The sequence below is a fragment of the Gymnoscopelus microlampas genome (assembly GCF_963454915.1).
Source record: "Gymnoscopelus microlampas genome assembly, chromosome: 24".
Lineage (NCBI taxonomy): Eukaryota > Metazoa > Chordata > Actinopteri > Myctophiformes > Myctophidae > Gymnoscopelus > Gymnoscopelus microlampas.
Window position 1 is genome coordinate 23,393,347 of NC_139961.1, and position 12,889 is coordinate 23,406,235.

Below are 12,889 nucleotides of genomic sequence, written 5' to 3' on the forward strand. Positions count from 1 at the left end.
TTAATTGGACGAGGGCTACAGTCTCTTTTCAGCAAACTGCCGTGACCACCACCACCACCCCAACACCCCCCGATTCCTCTTTCTTCCTCCACCTACGCGCTTCCCCTCGCCTGCCCTTCTGTCCGTGGGCGCTTCTATAACCTCGCTGTCATCTCGCTCTCTTTTTTCCCATTTGAACCGAGCGTTTCACCGTCTCGCTCTTCCTCTGCCTGACGACTCTGCTGTTTCTTCTGTCTGACTTTTTCGCGTGGTCTTGTCATATTTGGGTCGATATACTGCTTTTCCTTCTTCTTTCAAAAGCTTTCTTCTTTTTTTTTGTGTTTGGTCCTTACATGTCTTCTTCCCTTACATGTCTATTCCTTATACACTGGAGCTGTTTGAACCAGTGGTTCCACTTCCGTCTGTCTCTCACACATACATATGTGAGAGAAATACATCAGAGATACTGCATGCTGTATGCATATCTGACAAATGGTTCCACTTCCGTCTTTCTCTCACACACACATGTGAGAGAAATACATCAGATATGCTGTATGCTGTATGCATATCTGAACAATGGTGCTATAATATGTGACACGCAGTGTTGGGCAAGTTACTTTTAAAAAGTAACTAGTTATAGTTATTAGTTACTGCTCCAAAAAACGTAATTAGTTACTTTACTAGTTACTAAATTATGAAAGTAACTAGTAACTACAGTAGTTACTTTACTTTACTTTTTTTTTTAAAGAAGAAAAAATGTATAAAATAAAATAAAAATGTATATATTATTTCCACAGAGTTTTAGTGTTGCTCTGTGGCACAGTGAGAGAAAAGACCATTGTAGTCATTATGAAATGTAGTGGAACAATTAAACGTCTTTCTGCACTGTAGTGGCCCTGCTGCTTTCACTGCTTTTTTTGCTCACTAGTTCTCTGAAGGCAACAAACTCAACCGTTGCGATTGGGAAGCATGTCCTCCTCAACAACATACCTGGCAATCAATCTGTTTAGTTGACTCTGGGTGACATGCTGTGGCGATGTTGTAGCTCCATCTAGATCACTGCCGGTGGAGACGGAGGGGTCTTCTTTGGCGACTAGTTTTATAACCCCATGTACTTTAGTTAGGTGCTTCAGGAGATTAGCATTGCTGTTACTCGATGTGGACAATGTTTTCTGTCACTGCAATGTTTTTAGCGCCCTTTATCCCCACAAATTCTAAATAATGGTTATATTTCCAAGCTGCAAACTAACGCTGCGCTGTCGCTCAGCTGAGACTGTGTGTGTGTGTGTGTGTGTGTGTGTGTGTGTGTGTGTGTGTGTGTGTGTGTGTGTGTGTGTGTGTGTGTGTGTGTGTGTGTGTGTGTGTGTGTGTGTGTGTGTGTGTGTGTGTGTGTGTGTGTGTTAGCAAGGGAGGGTCTGTGTATGGCAAGACCCGCCCAACTCTGTCTCTGATTGGCTCAGGCTGACATTTTACCCCCTGTTAACCAATCATCACTCCTCTCTCTCTGGCCACTTTCACTTTCTCAAGTTAGAGTGATGCAGTGCCGGTGCTAGGTAATTTGGCGCCCTAGGCAATATTTTTCCTGGCGCCCCCCCCCCCCCCCGCACCGCCACTGTTTTCTGCCACAGCGCCACCTAGATTCTGAAAAAAAAAAAAAAAAAAAAGTTTTTTTTTTTTTTGCGCCCCCCCCCTAGTGGCGCCCTAGGCAACTGCCTACTCTGCCTAATAGGGCGCGCCGGCTCTGAGAGTGAGAGGGATTTCTTGAATTTGCCTGTATCCATCCAAGCCTGCCTGGGCTGTTTAGATGACAGGCAAGCTGCTCCGCGGGGGAGACAGTTCAGTTGGATCACATAATGTAACGCAGTAACGCACCCTTTAAATCACAGTAACTATAACGGCGTTACTGAATTGGAAAAGGTAACTAGTAACGTTATTAGTTACCTCAAAAAGTAGTTGCGTTACGTAACGCGTTACGTTAGTAGCACGTTAGTCCCAACACTGGTGACACGCAAATGGATTTACTTGTATCAGGCCCGGGCATCTGCAGTTTGATACAGGAGTGGTTCTCAAACTTTTTCATGTCTCAAGGACCCCCAAATTTATATTTATTTGGCTAGGACCCCCCCCCCCCCCCCCACCCTGCCCCCATTTTGTGGCGGGGACCCACACACAAGATTTGTGTTGTTAAAATGTCACGATTTAAAAAAGAAATAGCTAATGTATATAGTGTTAAAGTGGTTAAGCTTATTTTGACCCAATATTAACACATTTCGCTGGGGACCCCCTGGATCCCCCTCAAGACCCCCCCCCCCCCCCCCCCCCCCCCCCTTGACCCCACTTAGAGAACCACTGTGATACAGTACACTGGAACTTGAACATTCTCTCTCTCTCTCTCTCTCTCTCTGTCCCTTTCAGTGTGCCCCGGCACAGAGAACAAGCTGAGCACGCTGTCGGACCTGGACCAGCAGTACCGCACCCTGAAGAAGCGCTACGAGAACTGTGAGGTGGTCATGGGCAACCTGGAGATCACCAGCATCGACCGCAACCGCAACCTGTCCTTCCTCAAGGTAGGAACAACGTCAATGTCAACGCACACACTCACACGCGCGCACACACACACACACACACACACACACACACACACACACACACACACACACACACACACACACACACACACACACACACACACACACACACACACACATTTAACATCTTTATATGCGTTCACATTTTAACAAGAAATTCTTGAACACTAACAGACATGACAGAGATGCACAAACTTGGCAAAGCTCAACAACAGGATACAGACTCACGGATATAGCTAAGCATTGCCTCCTCCATATATGGCGACTGCCAATTATCACAGACACTGAACAGAATTTTGCCAATGCCTCAGCTCTTGACTTAGGCATTCCTGCAATCTGCAGGCCTCTCACAACTGATTTATGGACATTACCGAGGCTTCCAAGTATGAACACACACACACACACACACACACACACACACACACACACACACACACACACACACACACACACACACACACACACACACACACACACACACACACACACACACACACACACACACACACACACACACACACACACACAGAGATGATGAAGGGGGCCACCCCCTTTCTATCAGAGACATTTTTAATGTGTTAAGACGTCAGGTCGATGTTCCCAAGATCACAGGTTCAAATCCCGTTACGGGTGCACTTCTTTCTTTTTATTTTGTTTTACTCCAAAGCACATCTCGACAATGTTACGTTAGTGTGCGGTTTGGAGGACTAACTTGGACATGCCACGTGGGCGTTGCCATGTTTTCACGTTCCAAACTTCTCCCTACAGTGTAGGGACTCCATACTCCGTCAGTCTTTTTCCCGCGGACTAGGGTTATGCACCGAGCAAATTGGAAACACCTGCTGATCAATTAACCCTGGCACTGCTCCCTGTGATTCACTCCCCCGGCTCCGCCCACTGCACTCTTAATTGAGCGAGAGTTCACAGAAATGCTAATAAACAGTTTCAATTTGGGGAAAGTGATAAATCTGCCTCCTCGCTCCCTGCAGATGCCAATGGTCCATGCTTACAGTATATGTGCAATTTTAAGATCTGTTGGTCGACCCACTGAGGGGACGTGGATAAGGACAGACAGGGCAATTTGTTTTCTTCATTTTATATATACAACGAGTCCATACCAGGGGATGTGAGCAGGATTTTAAATGTGCTATGCCTCGATCTCTGACAGTTCCAACACACACACACGCACACGCACACGCGCGCACACACACACGCACACACACAGCTCCAACAACCTTGTGATTCACTGAGAGAGCCGGCTCGCCTTGTTTCTCAACTTGAAAAGACTTTAAATAATGTACTTTTTGACCTGCGGTGAGATGGCACATAAAGAGCTGGAATGTCGGAGTAGCAGCGTCGTGCGACACTCTGCTCCACTGCATTAACGAGTAAACAATGTAGAGGCTAACGCTTTTAGCAGCAAGAGCTAACCCAACGTGGATTCGAACAGTGCACGTGTCAATGTACGTTTTAGTACGCCGTCACAAGAAGTCTGCTTGCCGTCTTGGGAGTCAGAATGCGTTGGAAAACCATACATTGATAATAGTTGCATAATAGTTGCATAATTGTATTCACTTTCTTGTAATCTTGTATTACGGTGCAATAGCTACCCCCCCCCCCCTTCGCAACATTTTGCTCCTGCCCAAAATGAAAATCCTGGCTACGCCACTGCTAGAGGGGGGGAAAAGGAGGGAGCCCATAGTGTTGATCCCTGGGGGACTCTGGCTCCATGTTTGGCCTAATCAAAACATGGACACACGTTTTTACACACTCAAGAGTTAAGTGAACACTCTGGATTTTAGTGTAGGAGGACATAATGTACAGCCGTTGGTTCTCAAAGTGGGGGTCCAGGGACCCTCAGGGTTCCAAATCGACCCTTTACAAGCTCTGCAACTCTGAGAGCGTACAATCGGAACCAAATGGAACCCGTGAGGCTGGTGGGGGCCCTTGAAATGTAACCCATTAAGACCTGGAACGCATCTGTGTGTAATTTTGTGATTTCTTTGGGCTATTCAAAAATAGCAGATTTACAAGCTCATCGCGCGGCACCGAGTGCCGCGCGATGAGCTTGTAGATCTGCTATTTTTGAAAAATCGTGAAAATGTGTGCAAATCTTTGAATATATATATATTTTTAAAGCGAACAACTCAAATCTATGCTTCTGGGGGTCCCTGGAACAAAATATTTTGAGATGGGGGTCGGCGGCCAAATACATATCATTTTGGGGGTCCTTGACATTAAAAAGTTTGAGAATCCACTGATGTTATAGCAACATCATTTAAAAAAAATGTTTTTAATTGTTAGGATTTAGAAGATTTGTAGAATCCCAAAAGAGAAGATTTGAGTTACAAATTAAAAAATATTTATATATTCAAAGATTTGCACACATTTTCACGATTTTTCAAAAAATTGCAAAACTACAAGCTCACAGCGCGGCACTCGGTGCCGCGCTGTGAGCTTGTAGATCTGCTATTTTTGAATAGCCCAAAGAAATCGTGAAAAAATGACTCGGACGCGTCCCCCGGTCTTAAAGGGTTAAAAAGTTTTGCGAGCCCACTGATGTACAGTAGTGTACGACATGCATTTTGAACAGTGCTCCTGGGAGCTGCACTGACGGCAGAGTGGTCGGCTCCCCGCTGTGATGCAGTAGAATTATAATTATACACAGTAATGCAACATGCACCGCGTGTCTGTGTGAAGCACAGTGTGTTATTGCAGTGCAGATGAATGGTGCTGCTGCTGCTCGCACAATGAACATAAAGCACCACAGCTCATTCCCCAGGGCGCGTGTGCGTGTGTGCGTGTGTGCGTGTGTGCGTGTGTGCGTGTGTGTGTGTGTGTGTGTGTGTGTGTGTGTGTGCGCGCGTGTGCGTGTGCGTGTGTGCGCATGTGTGTGTCGCGTGCACAAATAAGCAAATCGTTGCCATTGATCAGAAACCTTGTATCTCCATATTTAAACTTTTTAATGTTTTCTCGTAAATTAATGCCCTACTTCCTCGTACAACAGCGTCGTGCAAAGGTTGTGGAAAAAGCCGATGTACAAGCTCACAACGCATCGCATCGGGACGCGTTCTGAGCTTGTAGATCGGCGATTTTCTCAAATTCTATTGAAAAACGTTTTAAATAATAAAAAAGGACATACAAGGCCTCCACCCGACAGCGGCAATATTGTGCATACATCAATCCAAGGGATTCTGTTTGTGTGAGCGTGCTGTGATTGTGTTTGTGTCTGTGTGTGTGTGTGTGTATGTGTGTGTGTGTGTGTGTGTGTGTGTGTGTGTGTGTGTGTGTGTGTGCGTGCGCGTGCCTTTTTTATGCCCGCGCGCCGTACACACGCTTGCCACGGGCGACCCCTTCCCCCCGTCAACCCCCCCCCCCCCCCCCCCACCCGCTGTGTAATGAAGTGAGGTGTGCTCTAATTACCGTGCCAGCGCTCCCAAATGAACACCATAAACAGTCCCATCAGGCCGTGGCGTCATTAGCGCAACAATTAGGCATCTGGGAAGAGGGGGCGGGGGGAGGGGGTTGGTGGGCGGGGGCGGTGGGGTTGGGGGAGGGGGGTGCTCGGAGCTATGCCGTTGCCATAGAGACTCCCTATTGGCCCCCTGGGGGATGGGATAGATCAGCCCCCGCCGCTATCAAGCGAGGCAGTGTTTCGTTATTATGAATCGACGGACGGATAGACGGACAGATGTAGTCTAGAATCTAGATGGATATCGTTGCTGTCCGGCAGAAACCAGCTAACTCCATGTTGACGCTTTTGCTTTTTTTTCCCCATAAATCAGGCCCATTGAACACCCTTTACGTCTGTGTGTTGGTAAAAAGAAATATTGAACCGATGAAAAGCATTAAAACGTGCTTCCGTCAGAACCAGTTAACTCCATTGGATCCTCAAACTCCACCGGAGTTAGCTGGTTCTGCTGACTCCAGGCTCCACCCCCTTTTGACCTCCACCCCTCATTGTGAGCTTGAAGGTCCATTCAGCTGTTCTTATCAATGATGAACAAAACCTCCTAACTCCACTTTTTTTCATTTCCTGAAAAATGAAACATTTTGGAGTTAGCTGGTTCCTGCCGGACCGCAGAGATATGTTACCGTATCTGCAGGTCTAGGGGAGGACTTCATGAAGTGAGGGATCGTAGGGGCCTGGAATCTGAGATTGAATTTGGACCGTCCGTTTTTAGAGATTGCAAAGCAACAAACGCACGCACGTTTTTATCGTTACCTCACAGGGTTTACAGGTGTAAATTCTTCTCTGTGTTCGTTCGCGCTCCATCGGTTTGTAGTTTCCGTGAGGTCCAAAACTGTTACTTTTCAGCATTCAAATTCAGAAGTATCAAAACAAACTCAAAACGCGTCGCTTTTGGTACATTTTGACACCAATACTTTTGTACTTTTACTCAAGTACATTTTTCATTCCGGACTTTTACTTGTAACAGAGCACTTCTACAGTACATTGCAGTATTGATACTTTTACTTAAGTAAAACATTTGAGTACTTTTTCCACCACTGGTGCACAGTATGTACTGTAACAGTGGTTCAGAACCTACAAACGTGCACTTCCAGACACACATCCAGGCTGAATAGGTGTATCTCTGTAGGTGCCCAGTGGAGGCCTCAGTGGTACTCGCTGTACGACTGTGTGAGACCCGCTGCGCGCGTTTGTGTGTGCGTGCGTGTGGGCGGGTAGCAGCGACAGTCTGTTAGTAGATTAGATGGGTTCATAAAGAACCGGCCGATGCGGGTGGGTCGGTGGGAGGGTGGTCTGCAACACAGCTGCAGGGAGGGACGGATGCAGCCACAGACCGATGCTGCAAATGTTACCTTTTAAAAAAAGAAACTGGCAACCGAGGAGGAGGAGGGCAGGGAATGGATGGACAGGGCCAGCAAGGTAGCACGAGGAGGGAGGGGGGGGAGGTGAAGGAGACATGATAAAGTCACTTTGGTGTCGGGTGGAAAAAAAAAAACATCTGCTGTGCTAAAAATGTCCTGTGTGTGTGTGTGTGTGTGTGTGTGTGTGTGTGTGTGTGTGTGTGTGTGTGTGTGTGTGTGTGTGTGTGTGTGTGTGTGTGTGTGTGTGTGTGTGTGTGTGTGTGTGTGTGTGTGTGTGTGTGTGTGTGTGTGTGTGTTTGTACACGCGCACACACATATGTGTGCACCCACTGTGTGCCCCATGCCTGTGTGTGTTTATGCACGTGCACGTGAGGGCTGAAGATAGTGAGACTTTGGTAGGTTTTAGCCTGGTGAGATGGTGACAGATAGATTGATGAGATAGCAGCTTTAGACCCAGCTCTGCAGACTACAGCTCTCTCTCTCTCTCTCTCTCTCTCTCTCTCTCTCTCTCTCTCTCTCTCTCTCTCTCTCTCTCCATTGCATTGGATGGTGCAGGGGAAAGCAAACAGGTGAAGTGAATTCTCTCTTTTTTTCTCACTTCTTTACGATTCTGCAAGTGCCAAGCGGCGTTTTGGAGGGCGAGAAGGGCGTCAATTTCTCTGGTGTCGGATCAGGAAGTTAATAGTGAAAGATCGTTAGAGTTTCCTGTAATTATCTGAATTAATGAAATTAAAAATAGATTTCTGGCCTTTCGCCGCATTGTCCTCTGTGGCAAACCGATGAAACTCCAACTAGGGTAACAAAGGCCATTGTTGCCCAAGACACAGGGTCTAATAACAGCATTATGGCCTCCTTGTCTGATCTTTAGCTATCAATAGTACTGTAAATTACTAAGACATACAGACAGACAGACATACACTGTCTGTCCACCAAATGTCCCGTTACTTTTATATTTTATCTGCCTGCTATTCTTTATTTCTTTACATTGTTGTATTATTTCCTTTCATATTAGATTAGATCACCGACACTGAGGCAACAAAACCAACCATTCGTGTTCAAAATGATGACTCAAAAAAGGTGCTGGATATCTTTAAATAATGTTATTTTTTAATGCCAGCACTGTGCTTGAATGTTGCATGAACTTTGCATAAAGCTTTTGAAATTATATGAACGATGTGTCCACAGAAAACCGCTGTGAAAAACAGAGTTTGCACCTACAAAAATACAGTAAAATATGAAAATGTTTCCGAACAGCATTCTAGCAGTATAAGTTCATGGAAAGGTCACTTGACTTATCTTTACTCTGATCCAGTGCTCCGGGTCGAGGCGTACTGTACAGTAACTGCTGGCCTCCTCAATGTTTTTAGTCAAGGGCGCCGATACTGTGGGTGCCTCGGGGCTAAAGCACCCAGGAGAAATGACGAGCACCCATCACAAACTCATCCCCAACAAAAGAAAAAGAAAAAAAACTCTGACATCTACACTTCATGGAGTACATTTTTTTGTACCAAATTAACCAAATGAACCGCATTAAAGTAACAAAAAAACAAACAAAAAAAAACAAACCTGGAAGCTCGCGCGCACCCAGTAGCGCGGACATAAATCGGCGCCCCCTGTTTTTAGTGCTAATTTAGGATTGAGTGGAACCAGTTTATTTATTTAATCATGTTTTGTCCTCCGTCTATTATGTTAAGTGGTCCCCAGCGCGCATCAAAGCCAGCTGAGCAGCCATCAATTTGGGTGAAGATGTAAAAGCAAATTCCCCCTCTCCCCCCGGAGACCAGCAAATACTCCAAGGGAATGGAGCATTCTTTTTTTTAAGAGAGACTCTTATCTTTTCAAGTTTAATACACATCAACATTCCCACCCAATTATCATGTGAGGGAGGGGTGACACGTTTCCACTTCAATGAAATGAGCCGTCTAGCCGGCGGGGTCGTTAACCCATTTAGACCGGGAACGAATCATTCATTGTCATTTTTAGATTTCTTTGGCTATTAAAAAATAGCAGATATATAAGCTCGTAGCCCGGCACCGAGTGCCGCACTGCGAGCTTGTAGATCTGCTATTTTCACTCAAATCTTTGCTTCTGGCGGATTCTACAAATGTCTTCTAAATCCTAACAGTTTTTATTTTTTTACTTATGCTATAATCAGTAGTTCTCAAACTTTTTCATATCAAGGGCCCCCAAAATCATATGCTATGTATTTGGCCGTGGACCCCCATCTCAAAATATGTTGTTCCAGGGACCCCCCTAGAAGCAAAGATTTGAGTTAGAAATGTTCCCTTTAGAATATATATATATATATTCAAAGATTTGCACACATTTTCACGATTTTTCAAAAATAGCAGATATACAAGCTCGTATAGCGTGGCACTCGGTGCCGCGCTATGAGCTTGTATACCTGCTATTTTCGAATAGCCAACGTATAAAATAATGGTTAAAGTGGTTATAGTGGGGACGGCGTTCCGCCGGCGGGGTCGTTAAGGATAAAATATGCCGCTTCGCTAGGACGTCCCATGGGCTACGGTCGGAAATCCCAAATTGAGCCGCGAGGGTGCCGGGGGAACCCGTGCTGTTTATAAATACTATCAGCGCTCGCACTCAGACAGTAGGAGCCACTCATCAGCCTCATCGAGGTCAATTCACAGCCGGGCCCAATTCCCTCCGCAATCCAAGGTCAACGCCGCTTTCCTTTTCTGTGTCAATAAAGTTGGTCGAAGTTGGCGTCGTTTTCTTAGCAGAAAACTCTCTCTCTCTTATTCCTTCTCTCTCTCTCTCTCTCTCTCTCTCTGTCTGGTTCGCCTGCTCCTCCGGCCATGTTCTGTCTGCCAATCAGAATGACCCATTTTCCCAAAAGGTGTGTTCAGGGGGAGCGGGAGGGGGGGGGGGGAGAGGGGGAAGTCCGGTTCCAAGTGGCCGGAGTGGCCCCGGGACCGGCTAATGATGTCACCTAGGCTGAAGGACTTTACCATTACACACTGATCAATCAGCTGGACAGTGCTGTGGACGCCGCGCCAAGGCCGGAGAGCAGCCTAGGCGCGTGCGTGTTTGTGTGTGTGTGTGTGTGTGTGTGTGTGTGTGCGTGCACGTGTGTGCATGTGCGTGCGTCCACACATACAGTAGCACACTCACACTCGTCCACTTATACATGATTCATGTGCAATCATGAACAATCATACATATATTCATGCATCGGTACGTGAGCTGGGCCATTCCAATCGAACACACACATGCAGTATGCGTGCACGCACGAACGCATGCACATACACACACTGTACACTTACTGTATACACTAATATAGTCCATAAACATGTATGATTTATTCAGGATTATATGGACACAGACACACACACACACACATTACACACACACACACACACACACACACACACACACACACACACACACACACACACACACACACACACACACACACACACACACACACACACACACACACACACACACCTACACAGAATAACTTATGCATTTTACAGCTAGCCAATATATGCACACACACACATATTTACTCTACACACGCAGAGTTCATAAACATGTACAGTACACATTATGCAGGATTATATGAGCCAAGCGAAGACACACACCACACACACACACACACACGCACACGCACACGCACACACACACACGCACGCACACACACGCACACACACGCGAATAATGATAGAAACATATGGCTAGTAATATTTTCCTGTGTGTAAGCAACAGTAACATCAATGTGTTCAATGGCTGTGTGACCAGCGCTGTCATTGTGTTTCAACACAATGTGACACATGTGCTGCATAGCAGACTTCATAGTGAAGTTGCATTTAGAGACACTGTAATGCAGTTTTACACTGGTTGTCAACCAATGGTCCGGGACCCACCAGGAGTCCAAATGGACCCTTACGCTGTGAAATGGAACCAAATGGACGCATGGTTCCTTTGTACCGCTCTCACACATACAGTAAATGAACACTGAGGATTTAGCAGTTTAGGCTGTTGGGTCCCAGAGACTTTAAACTAAGGATAAGGATAATTCCTTTAACAGGTCGTTCATGAAAGTCCTGGCGGTCTTGTTTCCAATGAGAACCTGTGAGCAATTACAACAAAACAAAGAATTGTATTGGCCTAACGCAGTGGTTCTCAAACATTTTCAGGTCAAGGACCCTAAATTGATGTATATTTGGCCGCAGACCCCATCTGAAAATATTTTTTTAAATGGTTAAAAACTATTCAATTTTTAAACTTTTTTCACCCAAGGTTTTTCTATTATTTCTTTCTAAATAGCAGATGGCCTATTTTTGCCATACCACCATATGCTTGTATAGTCAGTTTGTGTCCACTCGGACCACTCGGAGGTCCGAGTGGATCGGAGATCCCCTTAAAAATGACACAGCAACAATGTGTCACTCATTACGCTGAGAAAGGTGTTGAGCCAAAACGCGCCCGTTTAAGCCTGTTGCCCGCACAAACTAGTGGTACCAGTACAGATGGCAATAGCAGATCCAAAAAGGTGTCCCTAACGCAGGGGTCTTCGTCGTTTTTCAGCCAAAGAACCCCCTATAGCCTAGAAAGAGATGAAGCATGGACCCCCACTACATATTGTATATAAGTTCCCAAAACTTTTAGTTCGTTTTTCACCTTGTGAATTGTCCATATAGGAAGCCATTGCCATGCTAAGTCACTTGCTCCATCAATCTATAGCCTGACCAGTGGGAGATACGTTTGACACATACTGCAGTTCAACATAGTTAAGTCTCTGTGTACTTTGAAGGCAGGTGATGCCAAAGTAATTAATTAGCCTCCGGTTGTGCTAATGAGCAGTCAATCACTCAGGTGCAGAGAATTAATCAGTCAGTTACTGCTTGCTGTTCCCTAATGCATGCACGCACACAGACACACACAGACACACACACGCACACACACGCACACACGCACACACGGATACATGCAGTCATCCATACACAAGTGTTGCCACCAACCAAAGTGACACACACACACACACACACACACACACACACACACACACACACACACACAACACACACACACACACACACACACACACACACACACACACACACACACACACACACACACACACACACACACACACACACACACACACACAGAGCCGTTGGTAATAAAAAAAGAGGGAGATGAATGACATGGTCAGTGAGGTGTGTACTCTGTTTGGATGTGTAGACTGAAACATTACTTCATGGCCCTTATCTCACACAAACACCAGTCTGAGAGAGAGAGAGACATACAAACGCACAGAGGGAGAGAGAGAGGCTGAGAGAGGGGGAGAGACTGAGAGAAGGAGAGAGAGAGAAGGGTATAGGTAAAAAAAAAAAGAGGAAGAAGGAAAATAAAATGGGATGTTGAGCAAAAGGCAGGTAGAGAGAGAGACTGTCCAAGGTGTTGTTTTTGTAGAGGAGGGGGGGAGAGAGAGAGAGAGAGAGAGAGAGAGAAAAACTCGC

The 12,889-nt window shown here is 45.9% G+C and overlaps 1 protein-coding gene across 1 annotated transcript in view; it reads left to right on the forward strand.

Annotated features, from left to right (window-relative positions):
- The window catches only part of LOC311040606 (receptor tyrosine-protein kinase erbB-4-like), a gene marked incomplete at its 3' end in the record, with an annotated part of 466,936 nt that overhangs the window by 211,781 nt on the left and 242,266 nt on the right, over nucleotides 1-12,889 (forward strand). The window contains exon 2 of the mRNA XM_084050936.1: nucleotides 2,395-2,546. Coding sequence (XP_083907062.1) covers nucleotides 2,395-2,546 — 152 coding nt within the window. The remainder of the gene's footprint in view (nucleotides 1-2,394; nucleotides 2,547-12,889) is intronic.